At 32.8% G+C, this 20,943-nt stretch overlaps 1 protein-coding gene across 1 annotated transcript in view; it reads left to right on the forward strand.

Annotated features, from left to right (window-relative positions):
* LOC106457590 (collagen alpha-4(IV) chain-like) overlaps window positions 1–20,943 on the forward strand; it is a 249,114-nt gene that overhangs the window by 161,286 nt on the left and 66,885 nt on the right. Inside the window, exons 3-7 of the mRNA XM_022383594.1 lie at window positions 7,745–7,779; window positions 8,269–8,304; window positions 9,029–9,064; window positions 10,889–10,915; window positions 16,247–16,282. Of these exons, the coding sequence (XP_022239302.1) occupies window positions 7,745–7,779; window positions 8,269–8,304; window positions 9,029–9,064; window positions 10,889–10,915; window positions 16,247–16,282 (170 nt within the window). The remainder of the gene's footprint in view (window positions 1–7,744; window positions 7,780–8,268; window positions 8,305–9,028; window positions 9,065–10,888; window positions 10,916–16,246; window positions 16,283–20,943) is intronic.

Here is a 20,943-nt window from a genome sequence, read left to right on the forward strand (position 1 = left end):
CATGTTTGGTGGGACGGGGATTCAAACCCGCGACCCTCAGATTGCGATTCGAGCGCCCTAACCACCTGGTCATGCCGGGCCTCGTGTGGCATTAAACTTACGACTATCGTTCATTTTATAACTGAAACAACTATCAGTCTCGGTAGTCTATAGCTCTAAGTCTTTCTTAAAGGACTTCTAATAATTTGTCGCTTGTTTTCTTGTTCCCACTTTAAGTAAATCAAGAACAAATAAACATATTTTTCCTCGTTTTATTTCGTCTGTGCCTTAGAAGATAGTTTGTTAAAATTTAAGATCTTGCCCGTTTTCTACAAAATGCATTCTAGCGAATTTGATAGTCTGTAGAGATCTGTCCATCTGGTGAGCCCAAGATCGCCATATATGGAAAGAGTTGAACTTATATTGAAAAATAAAGACATTATTTCTCAGTTCAATGATTTCGTATGATTTAAGTTCTTATAAAAGTTCACTGCTGGAAAAGTATGGAAATTACTAAGACTTCAATGAAAAAGATATTTAAATAGTGTTGAAAAAACGTAGAAATTTATAGATCTATTGACTGTGTGCAGTGGCTGTAAGCAATTCGAGGGGATCTAAATGAGCTCAAATTCACTGACAAATGCTCTTGTTAAAAATGGTAGAGTGGAGCTGTAGACGATGCTTCGTTAGGCATATTGTAAGCAGAATTGGTGACCATATTGAGATACGTTATAGATTTGAGTAGCATGGGGATTTTATGTGTACCACTCCTTAATTGTATGTCGAACTACAATCTTAAGTTACCTTATTATTCAGTCATTTATTAATTTGAAAAGTGCTTAGGCATTGTGATGATCAAAATGATACTATTTTTCCAGGTAATTTCTTTATATAAATCGTATTTCTAAAGCACATTCAGGTGAAAATCGTATTGCAGAAACACCATAGGATAGCTGAATTTTTCTTAAATTGGCTTGTTCATAATATGTCAGGGTAGGCTTTCATCAGCTAGATGGCAACAAAATTTGGCACTAAGCTGTAGAATAACAAACAAAAACATATTGGCCGTTTATGGTAAGTGGTTAGCGTGCTCGAACTGTGAATCCAAAAGTTCGTGTTTAGCATCTCGCAAAAACGCACCCCGCCCTTTGGGACCGTGAGTATGTTATATTCTATTTGGCATGAGTAGCGCAAAATTTGGCGGTGACATAGTTAACAATCTCCTTTCTCTTCAATATTTCAGTTTATAAATAGTGATAACCCTTTGTGTAACCTTCCGCGAAAATTGTAAAACAAACAAACAAGTTTATTATGCATAGCAGTGCTACCTAATAAGGAAAACTCCATCTAGTTTCCCAAACAATTCCCACTAAGAACATTCTAATCCAATTCTGTGACTAAGCCCAGGCGTTCAAGGATGGCCTAACAATTTCTAGAATTTCTTTGTGCTGTAATGCTTTCAAATATCGATGCTAGTAACGCATTTTGTGAGACATACTTTGTGAATTCAGTAATTTATCTGAGTATGAAGCATAACAAAAGTTATTCAGAAACCAAGACAAAAACCAGAGACTTTCAGTTGTAACTATACTACCAGAAGGTGTAACCAAGAACCATTTCCTAGAAATGCCCTAACAAAGTTAAAACATTTTTAGCATGAGCGAGAGAGTGTTGGTGAAAATAAAGATAAATAGCCAATTTTAGTGTGTCAACTAGTCAGGGTCACACTGCGCAATGTCATTGCTAAGTAACTCTGCATCTTTAACTCAATAACTTAAAACTCAAACATAGAGAAATGTATTGACTTTTTTTACAACAGACAGAAAAATCATGGTCGGTAGACGCTAGCAAGATAAGTGTATGTTGTGGACACAACACAACCAAAAGTCTACACTGTTCAGTTGTCTTTCAAATGTAACCCCTACTAAATGCGTATTTTGAAAGAGCTATTCGTGGTGAAAAGCTGAAAGTGCCAGAAGAATGCATACTGATCCTTCAGTTTGAGAATGGAGTGACATATGAATGATTAAGGTACGAGATTTGTAATTTCTACTTCGATACCAGTTGTCTGAAGGATTGTCAACTCAATCATAGGCAAACACACAAGCTAGCAAGGTATCCGAAGACATGGAAGTAAATGGTGTTGCAAGGATTTTTGTTGTAGTAATACATGATGCCACAAACATGATGAGTGCTTTGCTGCATCATTCATATATTGAGACTTCTTATAGACAATATCATGAAGTTGAATACATGCTCCAGAATTGAAATGTATTATAAAAGAATCGTAAAGCATATCCAATCACTTGTATGTATTGTTTAGTGACACTCAAAGAAGAAAAAGAAACGCTCCGATACCTCTTTGATGCTATTCAGTGAAAACACATTGTACTTCATCATTCGTTGCTTTATAAATATTTTCCAAACGAAGTTTGTCCTGTAGGCTCTAGCAATATTTAAAGAAGTAATGCTTATTCTGGACAGTATTATAAACTCAAACTGTGGATAACGACATATCTTGGATAAAAGATGAGGAAATGACCGCGAGCTTTTGGTTCAACTAAAGCAAGTACACTATATAAGACTGAGTCTTCTCTCGGGTGTTTTCAACGAGCTTAAGAAACAGCTGTGTTACTTACTTTTTCAGTCACCAAAATCTGAAGAGAAACAAGCTCATGACTTGCTGCAGAAGAGTAAATGATGTATACTTCTTTTAGTTCGTATGGCGGCAAACTTTCTAGATTTTGTATGCAGGAGAACAATGAAGCATCATATGGAAGACCACATGTGTGATATTGATGATTGAAAAGCATTACAAACCTACCTCGCTATAGAAGCAAGGAAAGTCTGTCTGCCTAGTAATTTGTATGAAAATATTTCGAAGTCGCCTAGGAGTGATGGCTCAGAATTATAGAGAATGTACGCTCTGGCCTAATGAACGGTATCTTGGATTGTCTCCACTGATCAAGTTATCTTATGCTATCCTCAACTTCAGTAGATATGGATTTGTGTGCTCTATAAAGGCGCATAAGACTTACTAGGGTTGACATCATAATACATATAACATAGAATCTAAAGATTTTTAACCATAATAACTGCGATCTGAAGGCCACGCGTGTGAAAAGGCGTGTTCCGCTTCGACTGGTTGACTTCAAAGTGAATCTGGATCTTTTGAAAGGACAAAAGTCTTCTTAGGAGATTGCCACATTCACAGAAGAAGAAGAGGAGGTAGAACCTGTAAGAATGAGAAAATAGTTCAGAACGAGAACAGTGCTGAGAAGTAGAGGAAGAAAAATCATGCCAGAAACTCAAAACAATTTAATTACTCTTATGTTCTTAAACTCAGCTTATTAATCATGATAAAGATGGTTCATTATGAATTTGTTGGAGAATGTTACACAAACTGTTAGTCAATTTAGCAGTAATATAAATAGAAAACCAAGTTGATACCTTGAGTTAGCTTGTATATTTTGTGAACAGCGAAGTAAAAAGTGAAAATTGATAGCCTTGTAAAGAGATAAATCAATTATCATTGTATTTAGTTTGATACTTTACTCTTGTAAGCATTATAACAAAACAAGTATTTTGTTACTTTTCTAAAATACTAAACATCAAATCACAAACAAGTGTTTAATTATAAATATTTAAATAACAAAACTGTAATGATTTTGAAAAATACTCGATTACCAATAATTATTTCTGTTTTAAGTACATTTTAAAACATTTAAAACAAAACGGTTTTCCTCAAAAGCACAAACACAACATTTTTAAGGAGGAGGCTCACTTTCAATTCACTAAATTATAATTGATGCTTGAAACCGCCTGTACTTGGTGAAACTCCATAATTACAAAACTGAGGAAGAACAAGACAGTTCCTATATGTATTAGAGCGTCAAAACAGACGATTATTCTGATGAAAAGTGTGAAAAAAGTGGGTGATGCAGTAGAACTGTGAATCCAAGGGTTAATTTTCATATCCCAATGCCGCAAAAACGCGCTCCGCACTTTGAAGCCGCGGGTGCTCTACAAGAATAACGGTTAAGTCCAGGTAAGAGTAGCGCAATTTATATATATATATCTATATGTATATATAGTTGCTGTTGGGTAGTTTTGACTATCTGTCTTCCCTCCGGTCGTTCAGCTCAAAGTAATGGACGACTGTGAGCAGATATCCCTTTGTATAGCTTAACATGTTAAAAGTTGCCAACATACAAAATAATGTTTAGAATCGATGTTGCAATAAATATTCAATAAAATATATATACAAAAAACTAGATATATACTAAATAAGTACAATTTCGATGTCGGTTCTTTTTATATTCACAACATTAACCGTATATTTATTTAGCTTTTTCTATGATTAAACATGAAATCAGGTATATCCAGATGTATACAGTTTGTATTGCGTCAATAATTGTTGGACTTTCGCAATATAACATGTGTTAAAAACATAATTTTGTTGTTTTTTTTTTGTATCACGTCTTTGTTGAAGCTCCTGATATTGATTGGGAACTTGTTATTACATTTAACATCACCTGTAAAAGTGTTAAATAAATATAAACTAAAGATATTACATTTAATTATTTATTATATGTGATTGTTCTTATAATGCATTTTATTGTATTCTAATACACTATTCGTTGGTAAAAGAGTAGCCCAAGAGTTGGCGGTGGATGGTGATGACTAGCTGCTTTCTCTCTAGTCTTTCACTGCTAAATTAGGGAAGGCTAGCGCAGATAGCCCTCATGTAGCTTTGTGCGAAATTCAAACCAAACTAAACCAAAGTATTCTAATAATAACGTAAAATAAATATTGTATTTCTTGTAATGCATAGTCTATATTTAAGCAAGAAAACATCTCCATATTAGATTTTTTCTTTAATTTCTTAATTCAGAAGCACATATATATTCTTGAGGTCAAATGTGAGTTTTAGATTATGTCATGAGTTGAAATGCATTGTTAATTTTTCTAAATCCCCCCCCCCTCCCGTCACAGATCAAAAGATAGGAATGAAGACAAAGGTGATGGAGGGGGGAGACCATGATTTATTATGATTTGGACTAATCAATGATTTGTTCAGATACATGGAATTATATCGTGAAAGATCAAAACTATGTACTTGAAATATATCTGGGAAAGTGTTTTGCGTGAAATAATTTAACTGATTGTTGCTACTTAATCTATGTTTAAAGGTTATCATAACAGGTTACACGTTAGCAGTGCTTTAATAAGTTTAATTGTAAAATAATACTGAAATAGGAGTACATCCCAACTTACTAAGTGTTCTGTAACTATTTCACAATATTATGATACACCCCAATAATGTAAATAATATACTTGGCTATCAAAATGCTAGATAAGCAAATAACAATTTTTGTAAGCGTTAACTACAACTCATTTGAGTATTTAAAGTGTTATTTAAATGATTTTCATTTTCTATTTTATCAGTCTTCAAAACTTTTATTTCATAATAAGATATCATGGAAGTATGATGATACATCTGATAGATACCTGCTTCACCTTCTTCTTTGTGTAGACCCTGTTTGAGATACATTTTACCACAACGTAGTTTCTACCCTAGTTTTATTTATTTATCTTATATGTGTAACACTGAAATTTTAAGTATATCTAAGCGTGTAAGTAATGTAGGGCGTGAAATGGCCATGTGGTAGAGATATGGATTTCAGAGTTGACCATCCGGGTCCAAAGCTATGTAAAATCATAAAACATTCATTGCACTTTAAGCTGTGTGTGTGCGTTATAAGAGTGACAGTCAATTCTTTAGGGTGAATGATGGGTGGTAGGGTACTGTTGATTGGCTGTGTGCCTTCCCTTCAGTCAGTAGTTCAAAGTTAATAACGGCAGTAAATAAGCGTAGTAGCTTTGACGTGAATACAAATATGTAATGCAATGAAATTCAGAGGCGAAAGCTTACGATTAAATTGTTTTTCAACATTCAGTAGGAACGCTTTCATAACAATAAAGTTGTTCTTCGGCTAGCAACAATATAGTTCTTAATTCTTGGATCAATGTAACTTTTTATTGATATTTTCTATATTTACTCCTTAGCTATTCTGTAAATTTGTCGAGAAAGCAGTAATAATTATTTCTGACAATTAGTTTAAATATACAATCATGAAAATTAATAAGCCTAGGGCTAGCAGAGAAGAGTCTTATTTTCATTAATATTTAAAATTTACAATTCAACAGCAAAATAAATACTTATTAATTGAGGCATTTAATTTGTTAAAACTTTTTATTTCGATGTCTTGTGTATCTATATATTGTTTTGTGGATAATAATTAAAATGTTGAATCACCCAACTGCTCCACCCCCACCGCACAGCGGGATGTCTGCGGAATTACAACACTAGAAACCGGGTTTCGATATCCGTGGTGGGCAGAGCACAGCTAGCCTATTGTGGAGCTTTGTGCTTAATTCCTAACAAACAAAATCACGCAAATGTAAACAGCAAGTTTTCTAATAACAAAGTTTTGATCTAGCTCTTTTTTTTTTTCAGGTTGTTGAAATATATCTACTGTAAACATGACTGATTTTTAAATTTCAGTATGCTGTTATGTCCCGGCACACAATCTTAAATTTGGTAAGCCAGTGTTGTACTTATCAAGTTGAAACTGTTTATGTTGAAATATAAGTTTTAAGTCATATCTGTTTTATTTTTTGCAATCGCAAACATGCACACCAGTAGGAAATTTACTTTTAACATAGTAAATATGAATCAGTTTGAACAATTGTAAACATGACCTCTTGGAAGTTGGAGTGTACAGCAAATCAAGACATACGGTAGTGTGTCGTGCGGCCAAAACAACCTGCTGCAGGACACACTGTGTGTTATTAACAGGAGTGATAGTTTAGCGATTTTTCATTTCTAGTATCTCGAACTGTTGTAATTCAAACTATCATATATTTCCAGTGGATGTGCTCTACTGGACTCTTACTTCACATACCAAATATCAAGGGGATCCATTAAGAAATACATGAGATATAAAATCTTTAATTTTGATTGAATTTCATCCTATTTTATTTTCTTCGCACTAAAAGTACGGAAACTTTATTTGATAGAAAAACGTACTTACCTTTATGTGTTTTTCTCCAACTTTGTATACTGATAAATCTTTACAACCTACAATTAGATGTCAAATTTGGTCAAAATATAAGTCACATTTGCAAAGTTATTCAACAAAAACTTCTCAAATTTAACGAAAACTTTTGCGCACGCCTACGCAAAAAGGCACGTGAGTTATCGGTCAAACATTTTTACTACAGCTTCACCTGAGAGTAAAAGTGGACTACTTTTAGTTTTTTGTCATTCGGATTAAAGATGGTTGATTTAGAGCAGCAAAACTATAAGGTGAAAGGCGTACACCTGCCATTATGGCTCAAACAAAAAACACGGCCTGGTTAACTAATGAGTAAATATTTGCTGTAAAGTTCTTATCAATGTTGTAAGTGTAGCTACCACTGGTGTTTGACCGCCAACTTTGATTTCATTTCTTTAAGTCGCATGCTCAATTCTTTTTTGCCGCACATTTTTCACACCTAAGACTAAGGTGTTTTTGATTAGATAATACTATAGTATTAGTAGTACTAGTAGTGTTTTTATTATATGTCCTTTACATGTCAGTATTTGTAGCCTTTTATAAAATAGCGTGATATTTGGCTTGTGGTTATTTTAAATTTTGATCTATTACTATTAGCATACACTTAAAAAAACTAACATTTAATGATTTATTTTGAAATCCAGGACCTCGAGGGAAGAGAGGGCGACCAGGGCTAAAGGTATGGCACATTTTGATTACTGTGTCTAAATAATACTAATAGGTAAAACTATTACTTCAAGAAATGAAAATTAGAATGTTAGTAGAATATGTTATTATTGGAATTGTGTCCTTACAAAGTAATCAGATACTGCACTGTATGTTAATCTGTGTGATTTTTTAGTCTCTCTCTCTCTCTCTCTGTATATATATATATATATATTATAATTTGGAAAGAATAGAGAGAAAGGTAACGGATACCCATCTTGAAGCAGTTTGATATAAAAAAGAAAATAACATCCTCTTCTGTTCCACATGTTGCCCAGCTGTTCAGTATACAAAAATGTGGTTTCCTGTGTTGACCTTACTAAATGTATAAACATGTGCATGTATATCCATTCCAATTTCCATGTACTCAATTTTTGGGTGGTACAATACTCTTATTTTTAAAGTAGTCATTCATAACTTTTGTGGAAGCTTTTAAGTTTGTATTTTCTTGTCTATTTTCTAGGGGCCTGAAGGACCACCAGGAAAGCCTGGTTTTCCGGTGAGATTTTGTTCTGTAAATAATATTTAAGTGAGATTAATAAATTTCTAAATGTTGACTGGAATAGTGAACACTCATTATATCAGAATATAATGTATGCCTTTTGGCATTCTTTGGAAGTGGGGTAAACATATGGAGAATATGACTGAAATGCATTCTCAGATGGTGACTGTATGAGATTAGATGTGCATTTTATAATGGCAACTGTCTGGCATGACTAAACATAGTAAGTTGAAACAATAATAGTTTTTTTTTTGCATATGAAACATAAATTTCATTTTGTAGTATACATATTGACTCTATATTGGATCAAACTTTTACAATATAATTGCCTTATCATATTGTTATGTTTTGATTTTAGTACAAGTTTTATTTTCATGCAGATTAGAAGATATGAAACAATGAAGTATAATAACTTGTTTTTATACTAATGATACACTAGTTATTACATCATCATTGTTTGTGTTGCTTAGTTTATTCCGTTTGGTGCCTGTGATGAATGGAAAGGGATTCTATAGATAGTGAAATATGTTCTAAAAACCTCTTGATCCCCTGACTTATTATCTAATCTTCCTAGGAGTGATCCTTGAGTGTAGCATTCTCTCTGTTATAGTACTCTACACTTTGTTAATGTTGTTTGTCATTGTGATCACATTTCAATTTTGTGTTAGTTTTTTCTACACAGTATTTACTGATAGAGATATTTATTCTTTTAATTTTTCAGGGTGCAATAGGAATGGAGGGACCAAGAGGTGAACTGGTAAGAAGCATTTCCTGAATCATATGCATTGATTGCATTCTTCATGAGAGCTTATATTAATATAGTATTTTGAGAAACCTACTTCTGTTATATATCTTGACATGTTTTTTATTGTTCCTATGTGCAATTTTTTATTGCTTCAAGACCTATTTACTTCAAGCAGTTTGATATTTTCAACATATGTGTACAAATTATTAGCATGTTTATGATTTATTTCATTTTACTGCTGTACCCAAGCATGTAAAAGATCTGTTTAATTGGTTTGTTATATGTCTGTATGACTGTTAAATATTACTTTCCATTCATTGAATGAGCACTTTTAGATTTAGAGGTGCTTCTGCTTGCATGGTCAAGAAGATTAACTTTCACGTGCACTTTGGTGATGCATGTTTAGGGTCCAATGGGTTTGCCTGGGATGCCAGGACGTGAAGGAGCAAAAGTAAGAAAATAATTTGATTTTCTGTTTGCTTTGTTTTTGCAATTTATCATTAATATACTTCTTCAAATACAAGTTCAATTTCTTATTTATATTCACAAGGTAATTTTCTAAGTTTTGTGGTAGTGAGTACCAATCTTAAACAGTGCTTGCATATAAAAAAGAAAAATGAATATTTGTTGTTTAGCAAATTGAAAATTAGATTACCGTACATATAAAAAAATGTGTAGTGTTATTAAAACCTAATGGATAGTAAGCTGGCAAGTAAACATTTTGTTACAATTCTTACAAACTGCAATTTAATCAATAAATATAATAATAGTAAATTGTGGGAAAGACCTCCCAGAGAGTTGAATATATTTTATTAAAATGATTTTGGAGCCTTGCCACATTGTAACAGTCAGTGTTGCAATGTCCCGTGATGCTTTATTTGATGACTGTGCATCTTAACAATAGCCCTGCAGCACAGTTTCTACTGTAAAAGGCTCCATCATAAGGCTGTTATGTCCAAAGCACACCACTCCTACTTAAATGCTTTCTGTAGACTATCCAGTATAGGAGAATAGTGGTTTCTCAGCACCTTTTTCAACAGCACTAGTGCACAGAAATCCATAGATATTGCTTCTAGTGACTTGACTATTATGTCTTGTCATAGAATAGCATGAAAATCCATTTCACTCTTCTGCTGCTTGAGGTATACAGTGATTGAATGAGAGTAGTAAATTAACAGACAATGATTTTTTTAAGCATAGTGAGGTTTTTTGTAGAAAATGTGCTACATGTTTCAATGGTACAGTTGTCTGTCTTATCTGAATATTGAAACAACAAACAATGTCAAAATATAGTTTCATATTGGTTGTAGTTTTTATGTGACTTACTGATTTGCATATTCAAAATTTACTAATATAGCATATTCAACCCTATCTATATGTATATATATATGTGTGTGTGTGTGCATCAAATGAATGATATATATATATATATTTTTAGATATGATATAGCTGTACAGTTTTGAATAATTTACAATGGTGTATATACTGTAATTGTAATATAGTAAGATAACCTTGTATTCTTGATGTGGAAAAAGCTTTTATGTTCTTAAAAGTTTTATCTATAATATACTTAATTTTGATAATAAAAGTTCGGCTATTTTTGTGTGTATAGTTATGTATGTATATCCCAAGTACTCACTTTTTTGTGGTCAAAAACACTTAATTGCTAAGTCTCAAACCTATAGTTGCTTCATTTCCATTGGGGAAAAAGTTGCAGAATTTGTTGTTCTGTGCAGAAGATTAGAAAATAAAATATAATTAACCTAATTATTTTAAATAAATATTTTGATAATAGAATACAATGACTAAACTGGTTTGTGTTTGTTTTTTATTAAGGGACAAAGAGGAGAAAAGGGTGACAAGGTAAGTGAGTGAAATTGTGATTGTTTATGCATACACAATTATGTACATATTTCTGAGTATAGTCAACTAAAATGTTTATTATAAACTTTGTAAATTTACAAGCAACTCTACAGTGAGATATAAAATTCAACTGTTAATGAGGTTACAATTATGGGAGATTTTAATTTTATGCATATAAATTGGTAAATGTTCGAGTCAAATCATGAGGGAAGACAGGTTTTTAGAGACTGTTCAGGATGGTGTTCTTCAACAATTGGTTAGGGAACATACTAGGAATAATGCTATTTCAAATTTATTGTTAACTTCTAATAAAGAAATAGTTGATAAAATAGAGATTGTGGAACAAACATCTGGATGTCATCATTGCTGCATTAGATTTGATGTTTTGTTGCATATGAAGATGAAGAATAATGAGACTTTGGTTCCAAATTTCAAAAGAGCAAATTTTGAAGAGATCAAAATTGATACTGATCAACTGTGGAAAAATTTTAGATATAAACTCTTAAACATTCAAGATAGGCATATTCCTTATAGACAAACAAAAGGATGGTTGCAAGTTAAAAATCATGTTGGCTTACAAAGGGTATAAAGGATAGAATTAAAGAAAAGCATTATAAATATAAGAAGTTTAAACTGACTACAATGATGGTAGCTTTGGAGGATTATAGAAGACGAGAATTAGAAAATCAGAAATCTGTATGAAAGAAAGGTTGGATGAAAATATAAAAAAATATTACTAAGGATTTCTTCAAATACATTAAGGATAAGCAAAATATTATGATTGGAGTAGGGTATTTAAGGAATGATACAGTAATTCTAATATTTGATGATTATGGTTGGGTTATTAAATTCTACTCTTTCTTTAGTTTTTACTAGTGAGGGTGTGAGCAATGTTCTTCATCCTGAAATGTTGCTAGATGGAAAGAAGATTGAACAAGATGATCATATTAATTCTGAGCCTGCTAAGGAAAAATTGGGAAGTTTAAAGAATGATAAATCTCCTGGGCTAGATAATAAGGTTTTTGAATGAGCTTAATGATTGGATATGTGAGCCACATTGAAGAGTGGACAGGTGTTAGAAGATTGAAAGTTGGCTAATATTACTCTCTTTTTTAAAAGGAGATGATAAAAATTGTCCCAGTAATTATAGGCTTATTAATCTTATGTCAGTGATGGGAAAAGTTTTTGAAAGTCTGATGAAATATACTTTGCAAAGTCATTTAATGAAGTTGAAAATTTTATTGAATAGTCAACATGGTTTCACTAGAGGAAAATCTTCACTTACTAATCTTTTGAAATTCTTAATGTACCTGGAATTTCAGTAAGCATTTGACGAGGTGCTGTATAGAAGGCTTGTTTAAAAATTATTGCTGTAGGTATATGGGATAGGTTGGCTTTTTGGATAGAAAAGTGGCTAGACAGAAGAAAGTAGAGGATTGTTATATATGGAGTTCAGTCAAACTGGATTAATGTCATGAGTGGGCTCAGTGTTAGTTTCTTTGCTCTTTTTGATTTTTATCAATGACATAGATGAAGAAATGGTCAATAGATTATTTAAATTTGCTGATGACATTAAAGGGTGTTGCTGGCTGTGAGAAGAATGCTTCTGCTTTATAGAAGGATTTGGATTGTTTGGTGAATTGGGAAAATAAATGGAAGATGAATTTTAATTATAATAACTTTGAATTATGAGTATAGTTTTGATGGAAATAACCATAAGAGTGTTATAGAAGAAAAAAAATGTTGGTGTTCTGGTTCATTAGTCCTTTAAACTATCTAAGCATTGTTCTCTAGCTAGTGACAGGACATATAGGAATTTAGGTTTTATCTACAGAATTACTGAATACAAGTCTAAAGAGGTTATAATTTCAATCTATAGGTCATTGGTTATGCTGCATTTGGAATACTGTGTTCAATCTTGGGTTCCTTCCCTTAGAAAGGACACTGAATTTTTGGAAAAGACTCAGAGGAGAGCTACTAGGATGATGTGATGGAAAGGTTGTCATACAAGCATAGATTAAGGCCTATGAACTTGTTTTCTCTTGAAGTAAGAAGAGTTAGAGAGGATCTAATTGAGGTGTTTAAGTAAATGGAATTGATTGTAGTGTTGATGCATCTTCCTTTTTTTGTTTTTACTTAATGGTGAGAATGGTAAGGCAAGAGAACACAAGTATAAATTTGTGAGGGTAGGAATCATCTTCAAATAAAGTAGCTTTATTTATTTATTTAACAGGGTGGTTGGCCTTTGGAACAGGTTGCTTTCAAATGTAATAGATTCAGTTAATCTGAGGAAGTTTAAGGGAAAGCTTGATAAATATTTGAATGATAAGGAATAGCTTTTTTTTGTGTGTGTTTCGTTTCATTTAGTGGATTGGATGGCCTAGATGGACCAAAAGGTCTCTTTTTATCTTTTAATGTTATGTTATATGTTAATTAAGCCATAAATATTTCTCTAGCAGGATTTAGTTACAGAAGCTATTATCTACCATTTTATGGGATAGTTGTACTGTCCTGTTTTACCTTATGTATGTAAGGTTGCTCTACAATTGTCACATGGAGCAGAGATATCTCAGGATACTTTTCATTTAATTTTCTGATTGTCAGTCACAGAGAGAATGTGAAATTTGGGAGCATTTCTTAGACTTTTCAGCTGATTCGTTTCTGTTTTGATGGAGTCATTATTCAGTTTAATAGTTACTGATCATGTGTGTTATCTTCAGTATAGTTTATCTTCATTTCTCTTTTTGTATAAATACGGTTTTCTTTCATTTACTTTGCACCATGATACAGTTTATTTCCTTCATTATTTTTATCACAATGCAATAGTTCTAATTTAGTTATTGACCATTCTTCTGTTTTTTCTTTAGTCATTAAATTGTTTCTTTTTATTCAAATTCATATAAAGTCTTGTTTCTTTCATTACACTTATAACAAGTCACTACACCTGTCCTTTTGCTTTCTGGACCCTGAAATCTTTAGTTATTATGAAGGTCAGGTAACTGTATGCTAGGTTTATTTTTGGAATACCACACTTATATGCCTTAAATAACACAGCCACAGAAAACTTTTACATCCACATTGAGTATACGAATATCACAAAACTACTACAGAAAGATAGATATGATTTCATTATACAAGACAATGAATTATATTTGTATGTACTTAAATGGTGATAGAGTTAGCTGTTACTGATTAGTGTTGATAAGCTCAGTTACAAGTTCAGACATATCCTAACTTTTAATATCAGTCCAGAACAAACAGTCTAAAATTCAGTCAAATCTGTATCACTTGTCAAATATAAGTACCCTGTCCCTTATAAGCCTTAAATAACACAACAAAAGTAAACTATTACATCTGTGCTGAATATACAAATATCACAAAACAACCACAGAAAGATAGATACATATGATTCAACAAATCTATACTTCCTGTTTAGCTTACTTGTCTCTTTTCAGTTTTTCATTAAAAATGTTTCTGTCTGAATATAAGCTTTGTTCAATGCACTACAAAAAGGAAGGGTTAATATTTGTTGGAACTTCATTTTTAATATTTGTTTTGTTTAAAAAAAATTGTGCTATGACAGTTTGTTATATTCACCTGAGACTGATGTATTTATGATATCAAGGTTTATTTGTCCAAAATTGTCCAGTACAGATTTCTAGATCTCACAACACAAACTTTTATCTGTTTAAGATGGGATTACTTTCCTAACAAGGCCTCTTACAGGTCCTCAAAAAACCTTGAAAAGCCTTAAAAATTGTTATAACCAGCCCTAAGATTTAACAGTGCTTAAAAAATAGAATTTTCTAAATAAAGTCCTTAAAAAATAGAAATCTGGCCTCTTACAAAATAAAATGTTGCCAGTTTTTATAATAGAGTCATTAGTTTTGTCAGTCAATGTGTTTCTCTTCCCTTGAGTTCTCTCATAAGTGAGCTTCATAATGTTCATGTTCCCAGATTTTAAACCCTGGGAGAAACACGTAATATGTCGTGTTTGAGTGATTTAGTCTCTTTGTCTGTTTAGAGAAACACATAATATGTCGTGTTTGAGTGATTTAGTCTCTTTGTCTGTTTATTAGAAATTTCTAGAGATTTATTTCAACACCAAGGCATATATTGGTTGGAATAATGGGGAAATGCAGTAGCAGTTTATATTGACTATCATCTGACAAATAAGAAATATGGTTGATGCATGATTCTGATTGGAAGTGCAAAGTGTGAAATGATATGTGGTTGAAATGAACTGACCTATCAAGTATTTAGATATATCATCACAAAAAGTAACTTGTAAATACAGAATTAAGAAAGAACACCTTTACTAGGGAAACCATGGTCTTGAATAAATGGAGTTCCACCAAGTAGTGATGGTTTCAAATATCAATTATATAAATTGTAAATTATAAACTAATGAAGCTTATCCTCTATAAGTAATAAACTAGATTGTACGTGATGTTTGAGTTGTCCTTTACTCATCATAATCCAAAAGAATCTGCCCAGCAATACAAACTGTTAAAAAGATATTTAAAAAAGAGAACCTCCAACCTGGAATGAGTATGATCTCAATTCACTGGAGCATGATATAGAAACAGGTCCAATTAGGTATAAGCGTACAAAAAGATGTAACCTTTATCTAAAGGTTCCATACAATAGCATTACACCTGCATCAGTGCTTAGCAAAATTATCTGGATATACCAATTAAAGTTACATTCTGTACTAGTTATGGATTTAAGAGTAAAATGAGCAGGAAGAAAAACATACTTTTGATGAAACCTTCTAGCTTTTTGCATCACTTTTTTTTTTCTCCATTTAGTCCAAAACAATTTATTTGTATATACATAGATATTATACTGTTGGAAATTTTTTTGTTGGTGTTTATAATGTTCATTATGGCAGTAGACAAATGCTTAACTCAGTTTGGTTAATAGCTACTATTTTATATGTTACATATCTCCAAGTATTTTTGTTGCTTTTTTCAAGTTAATAGAAAAACAGATGTCTGTCAGAAATGAACAAAAAACAAAACAATAATATAAGTTAATGAGTTAAATAGTTTTTTAACTGTTTGTATGTGTGTAATTGTGTTATTTGTTAATTTTGTTTTATTTCTGTAGTGTTCAAATGAAGGAACATGTTGTATGTGCATTATAATGGAAGTTTAAAATTAAGGATTATTACATACTACTTACTGATGTGTATCTATTATTGTAATTTTTGATAGTTTTAATATTTGTTTCTTATGGTAAACCATAAATAAGTCAGGACTCATTTTTAATTTTTTTTTTAACTTTTTTAGCTTCTTAACTTATAATTTTGTTTTATTTTTTTGTTAGGGAGACAGTGGATTCAATATGTATACAGCATCAAAGGTATGGAACATTATGTGAATATTTTGTTATATAGTATATAAATATGAAAATATAATTTAATATCAAATTTGTTTTCTCTGTATATATTTGCAGCTGTCATGTAATATATATGTATTAGTCTATAGGCTGTGTGCAAGTCTGTTACCACCTAGGGTAAATAAACATAACAATGCTTTTTGGTTAGGTCTTTGTCCTTATGAGTCAAAATAATGTGATGGCCATTTGTAGCTCACAGCTTAGGGTTAGGATATGGAAAAAACAAAATGGCCACCTAACTCACAGAAATGGGTAAATGCTCTGTATCTGCTTGAATTAAACTCTCACTAATTACCTTCATTTATATCTAAAGGCACTTGGATATGCAACCAATGTCAATTCTAACAATGTTCTGGTAGCATTTAAAGAAAGAAAAATAGAACATAAAAGCCAGTATGTGGTTGGAAAAGTGAAAGAATTGAAGTGATTTTTGATGTATATCCTGAGTGGTCCATCCAAGCTGTTGCACATGAAAATAGATGATAAAATGAGGGAATGGTGTTTAATGAGATAAGACCTGGGCACAGAATCAAGAACAGGAGAAGGTTGCTTTCTTGTGATACCAGTAAAACCAAACTGCTACAGTTCCTTGCTGAGGATTGACAAACAGAGACTCAAAGACAAAAACTTGGTACCAAAGCCCTGTATGCACCATGAGCCAATAAGTGCTTCAGAATTACACAGGAGACAGTAGAAAGGTCTGAAGATCTCACAACAACACAGGAGGAGACAGACACTAGGCTCCTGCTGTATGCACAACATGCTGCTCCAGAAAATTAATCAGTTATCATTGTGGCAGAGGATACAGATGTATTGATATTTTGCCTAATTGTCAGCTACAAGATAACCTGCAAGCTGTATATCATATGAGGGACAAAGCAGAGTACTCAGTTGATTGATATACAAAAACTCTCTGCAGCCCTTGGAGAGAATGCGAGTATGGTTTTGATGGGAATGCATGCATTCACTGGATGTGACAGTATCAGTGCCTTTACTGGACATGAAAACTTAGTGCATTAAATTTGCTTACTGGAAGTACACCATACCAGAATGAATTTTCCAGCTTAGTAAAAAATGGTTATTATCACCAGACACATTTAAAATACTGCAGGAATTCACGTGCAGGCTGTATTCATGTAGAACAAAAATATCCAGTGTAAATGACATGCATCATCAACCCTTCTGTGTAAAAAAGGGGAAAAGTGGAATCAGGTTTGTTTTAAATTTTGTGCAATGCTACACGAGGGCTATCTGCACCAGCCATCCCTAATTTAGCAGTGAAAGATTAGAGGGAAAGCAGCTAGTCATCATCATCCACTGCCATGTCTTGGGCTACTCTTTTACCAAGGAATAGTGGGATTGACCTTCACATTATAATGTCCTCATGGCTGAAAGGGCAAGCATGTTTGGTGGGATGGGGATTTGAACCCACAACCCTCAAATTGTGAGTCAAGTGTTCTAATCACCTGGCCATGCTGGGCCATGAAATGAGGACATCTTCCCCCTTGTGAAGATTTTCTTCTTCTTCATGCCAAATGAGCCAATTATCAGACAGGGATCTGGCAACGCTGCTTGAATAAGTTCCCTGATATACCACTGCCCCAGGATGGACATGGCTGGATGTTGAGTGATGACCAAAAATTGATTGTCAAATGGATGAGTGGATCCCCAGCCCCTGACATGGTTCAAGATCTACTTGCATGCAATTGCAAATGTGCTTTTAAACAAAAAGTCTGTTCCTGCATCATCAGATGCATGTGTACTCCAGCACTGTACAAACATGAGAACAGAGGTTGAGGAAGACCCAGTCTATAACCAGGAAACATCTGATGATGACGATGATGATTGAATGGCAAATGGGATAGTGGCTGTCCTAACTGCTGTGTGTCAAATGAAACAAATAACTGCATAAAGTTACCAATATTAGTGTTGTATATTGCTTGAACTTAGCTTAAATACATTAAGTATTATAGCGATTTAGCTGTTTTGGTGACCATTTTGTTTTCACCTTATTCTGACCTTAAGCTGTATGCTACAGATGTCCATCATACCAGTTTAAACTTTGTAAACACAGAGCTAACAAAAATGCATTGTAAAATTTATTTACCAGCAGTTCTAAATCATGCAGGTGTCTTATAGACTATATACATGCAGTTTTTTTTTCTGGGTAAAAAGGTTCCAAAACTCTCTTATATTTTCTACAGTCTTTTCCAGTTGTTACTCCATTCCCACCCCATGACCATTCCAATCCAAAAGAACATCTTATGATGTTTAAAACTTTGTCATGTAACAAGCAAACAATAAAACAGCAATGAAAATTGTTTAATTTCTTTAAGAGTAATGTTTAGTAATAATTGTTAATCTTACCTTACAATAGACTCGTGAGTCATATTCTCATCAACATTTCTATCATCATGTTTTTGTGCCTTGCTTTTGGTGTTTGTTGCTGAATGCTGACCTTGGAATAGCCACAATGTGGTATACTTTGTTGGATCAAAGTAGATTGCAAACCATTCTGATAAACATTAGGTTGGATGCAGTAGATGTCAAAAGTGAAGATCTAGTCTGTGTGATTATTAAATTCATTTGGGAAAATTTTCTCTCACACTTGCTTTTGGAAATTGGCACTAAGGCCAACATGCTTTGAAAGGGAAACAGTGTGGCTAGTATTTTCTTTTCTTGCAGATATTCACAAAATTCTTGAACTATTTGTTTATCATTCAACCAAACTCTTCTGTACAAATTTTGAATTTCAGTTTAATTGTAAGTTAAATGTTGTTGGACACTATCTGGCTAATATTGAGGGTCTAACATCTTGGCCCATTGTGGTAAATATGCATCATCACCTAGTAACTTTTTTTGATAAATTACTTTAATCTTTGATAAGACTCTCCAGGATTTATGGGTAGATTAATAATTTTATCTATTTTGTGAAGAGAGACATTTTTAAATTCCATTCGCTCAACAGCAGTAATGACATGATTATTGTAATATAGTCTCTGTTTCAGGATTCTTTCTTCAAAAGCTTTTACCTGATTTTTTTATTTTTTTGATAGGTTGTGTTCAAAAATAACATCTTAAGACTTGAGATTAAGGTTAAGCTCTGATAATTCTTGCAGCAAGTCACACATCAATCCAAGATCCAAAAGAAATTCAGCCAACATTATTTTCTCATGAAGACCTACATAAATGCTTCTTTCTTTTGCATGTCTGTGTTATCTATTTCAACTGCCTTTTGGAGAGACATTGCTTAGTTCAATCAAGTCAATTAACAGGTTCACTGAAATTGTCATTTTAGTACCTGACAGAAAAACACAAATGTAGGAGATTAAAGTGGACACTTGGTTGAGTGTGGCATTTTCATCAATTAGCAGGCAAACCTCAGATTTAGATTCTATAATGTTTTTAATGAGGGATTTTCTCATCTCTTTTTTCTAGTATGATTCACTATGATGCATCCCATATCAATGCCGTTTAATTTCTGTACATCAATCTCAGATTCAGAATCATTGAATTATTGTTTTTCTTGGCTACTTTGTAAACTGTTTGAAACATCTTGGCAGTTATTTCTCTGTTGTAAGCCACAGCTTTTATGCATACATTATCTTGTGCCTCCTTTAGTGCTTCTGAAGCCAGTTTCAAAACAGCTTTATGGGCTGAACCTTCTTTATGTTCAAATATTTTGTTATGCAAAAAAGTTAATTGCCATAGTGGGTAATTTTTTGAGATTTTCAGCCCCATTTTTTTCTATTTTTTTAACTCCAAGCATTCCAACATTTTTACATACTACACAGCCATTCATGCTTTGAACAAAGTTGATTTTTGTTATCCAAATTCCAACAGTCAGGCAGTTCACTAAGTCTAAGTTGCATCACTGTCATTAACATCTTCATACAACAATATGTGGGTAACTTTTGAATCACATTTGCAGTCTTTTCATACTTTATCACTCTACATGAAGTTAAAGTTGACATTACCTGATACTGTTCTTAACTAGCTCTAACTGAATTGTGTTTATCCAATTTACTCTTCTTTGATACAGGAGAAGAGAAATAACTTGTTACTTTTCAGCTTATTTCAAAACAAGTAAACCAGATCAGTAATATGTAAAAATAGGCTTCAATATTGAAGATGAAAATCACATGAATACAAATGTAATGAAACATGAAATAGCACAACAGAAAAACCTTTACAGAATGCACTCAATTCACCAGCACTTAATCAACTCAGAAACTGAATTGAGCCTTCAAGAAACAAATGTATATGTTTTCCAAATTACTGCTTAAGCAGCAACACACATCTCATTTTCGTTGAACACAAGTTTTTATTTTCTTTAACATTAGTTTGTTTTTGAATAAATGAGAATGCTTAAATGGCTGTTGGGAGTGTCACTGAAAGAAAAAAGAAGGAATAAGGAAATTAAAGAAATGGCAGGAGTCTGTGGAATCGAGGAAACGACAAGAGAAGCAAGGCTGAGGTGGTTCAGTCATGTGAAGAGAAGAGAAAAATAAGCAATAAAGAGAGTATTAGAGCTGTCAGTAGTCAACAAGAAAAGACAAGGAAGGCCATTAAGTCATTGGAAAGATGGGATTAACCCTAGAATGCCAGCATGGGATCACTATGAC

The sequence above is a fragment of the Limulus polyphemus genome, unplaced genomic scaffold, assembly GCF_000517525.1.
Source record: "Limulus polyphemus unplaced genomic scaffold, Limulus_polyphemus-2.1.2 Scaffold350, whole genome shotgun sequence".
Lineage (NCBI taxonomy): Eukaryota > Metazoa > Arthropoda > Merostomata > Xiphosura > Limulidae > Limulus > Limulus polyphemus.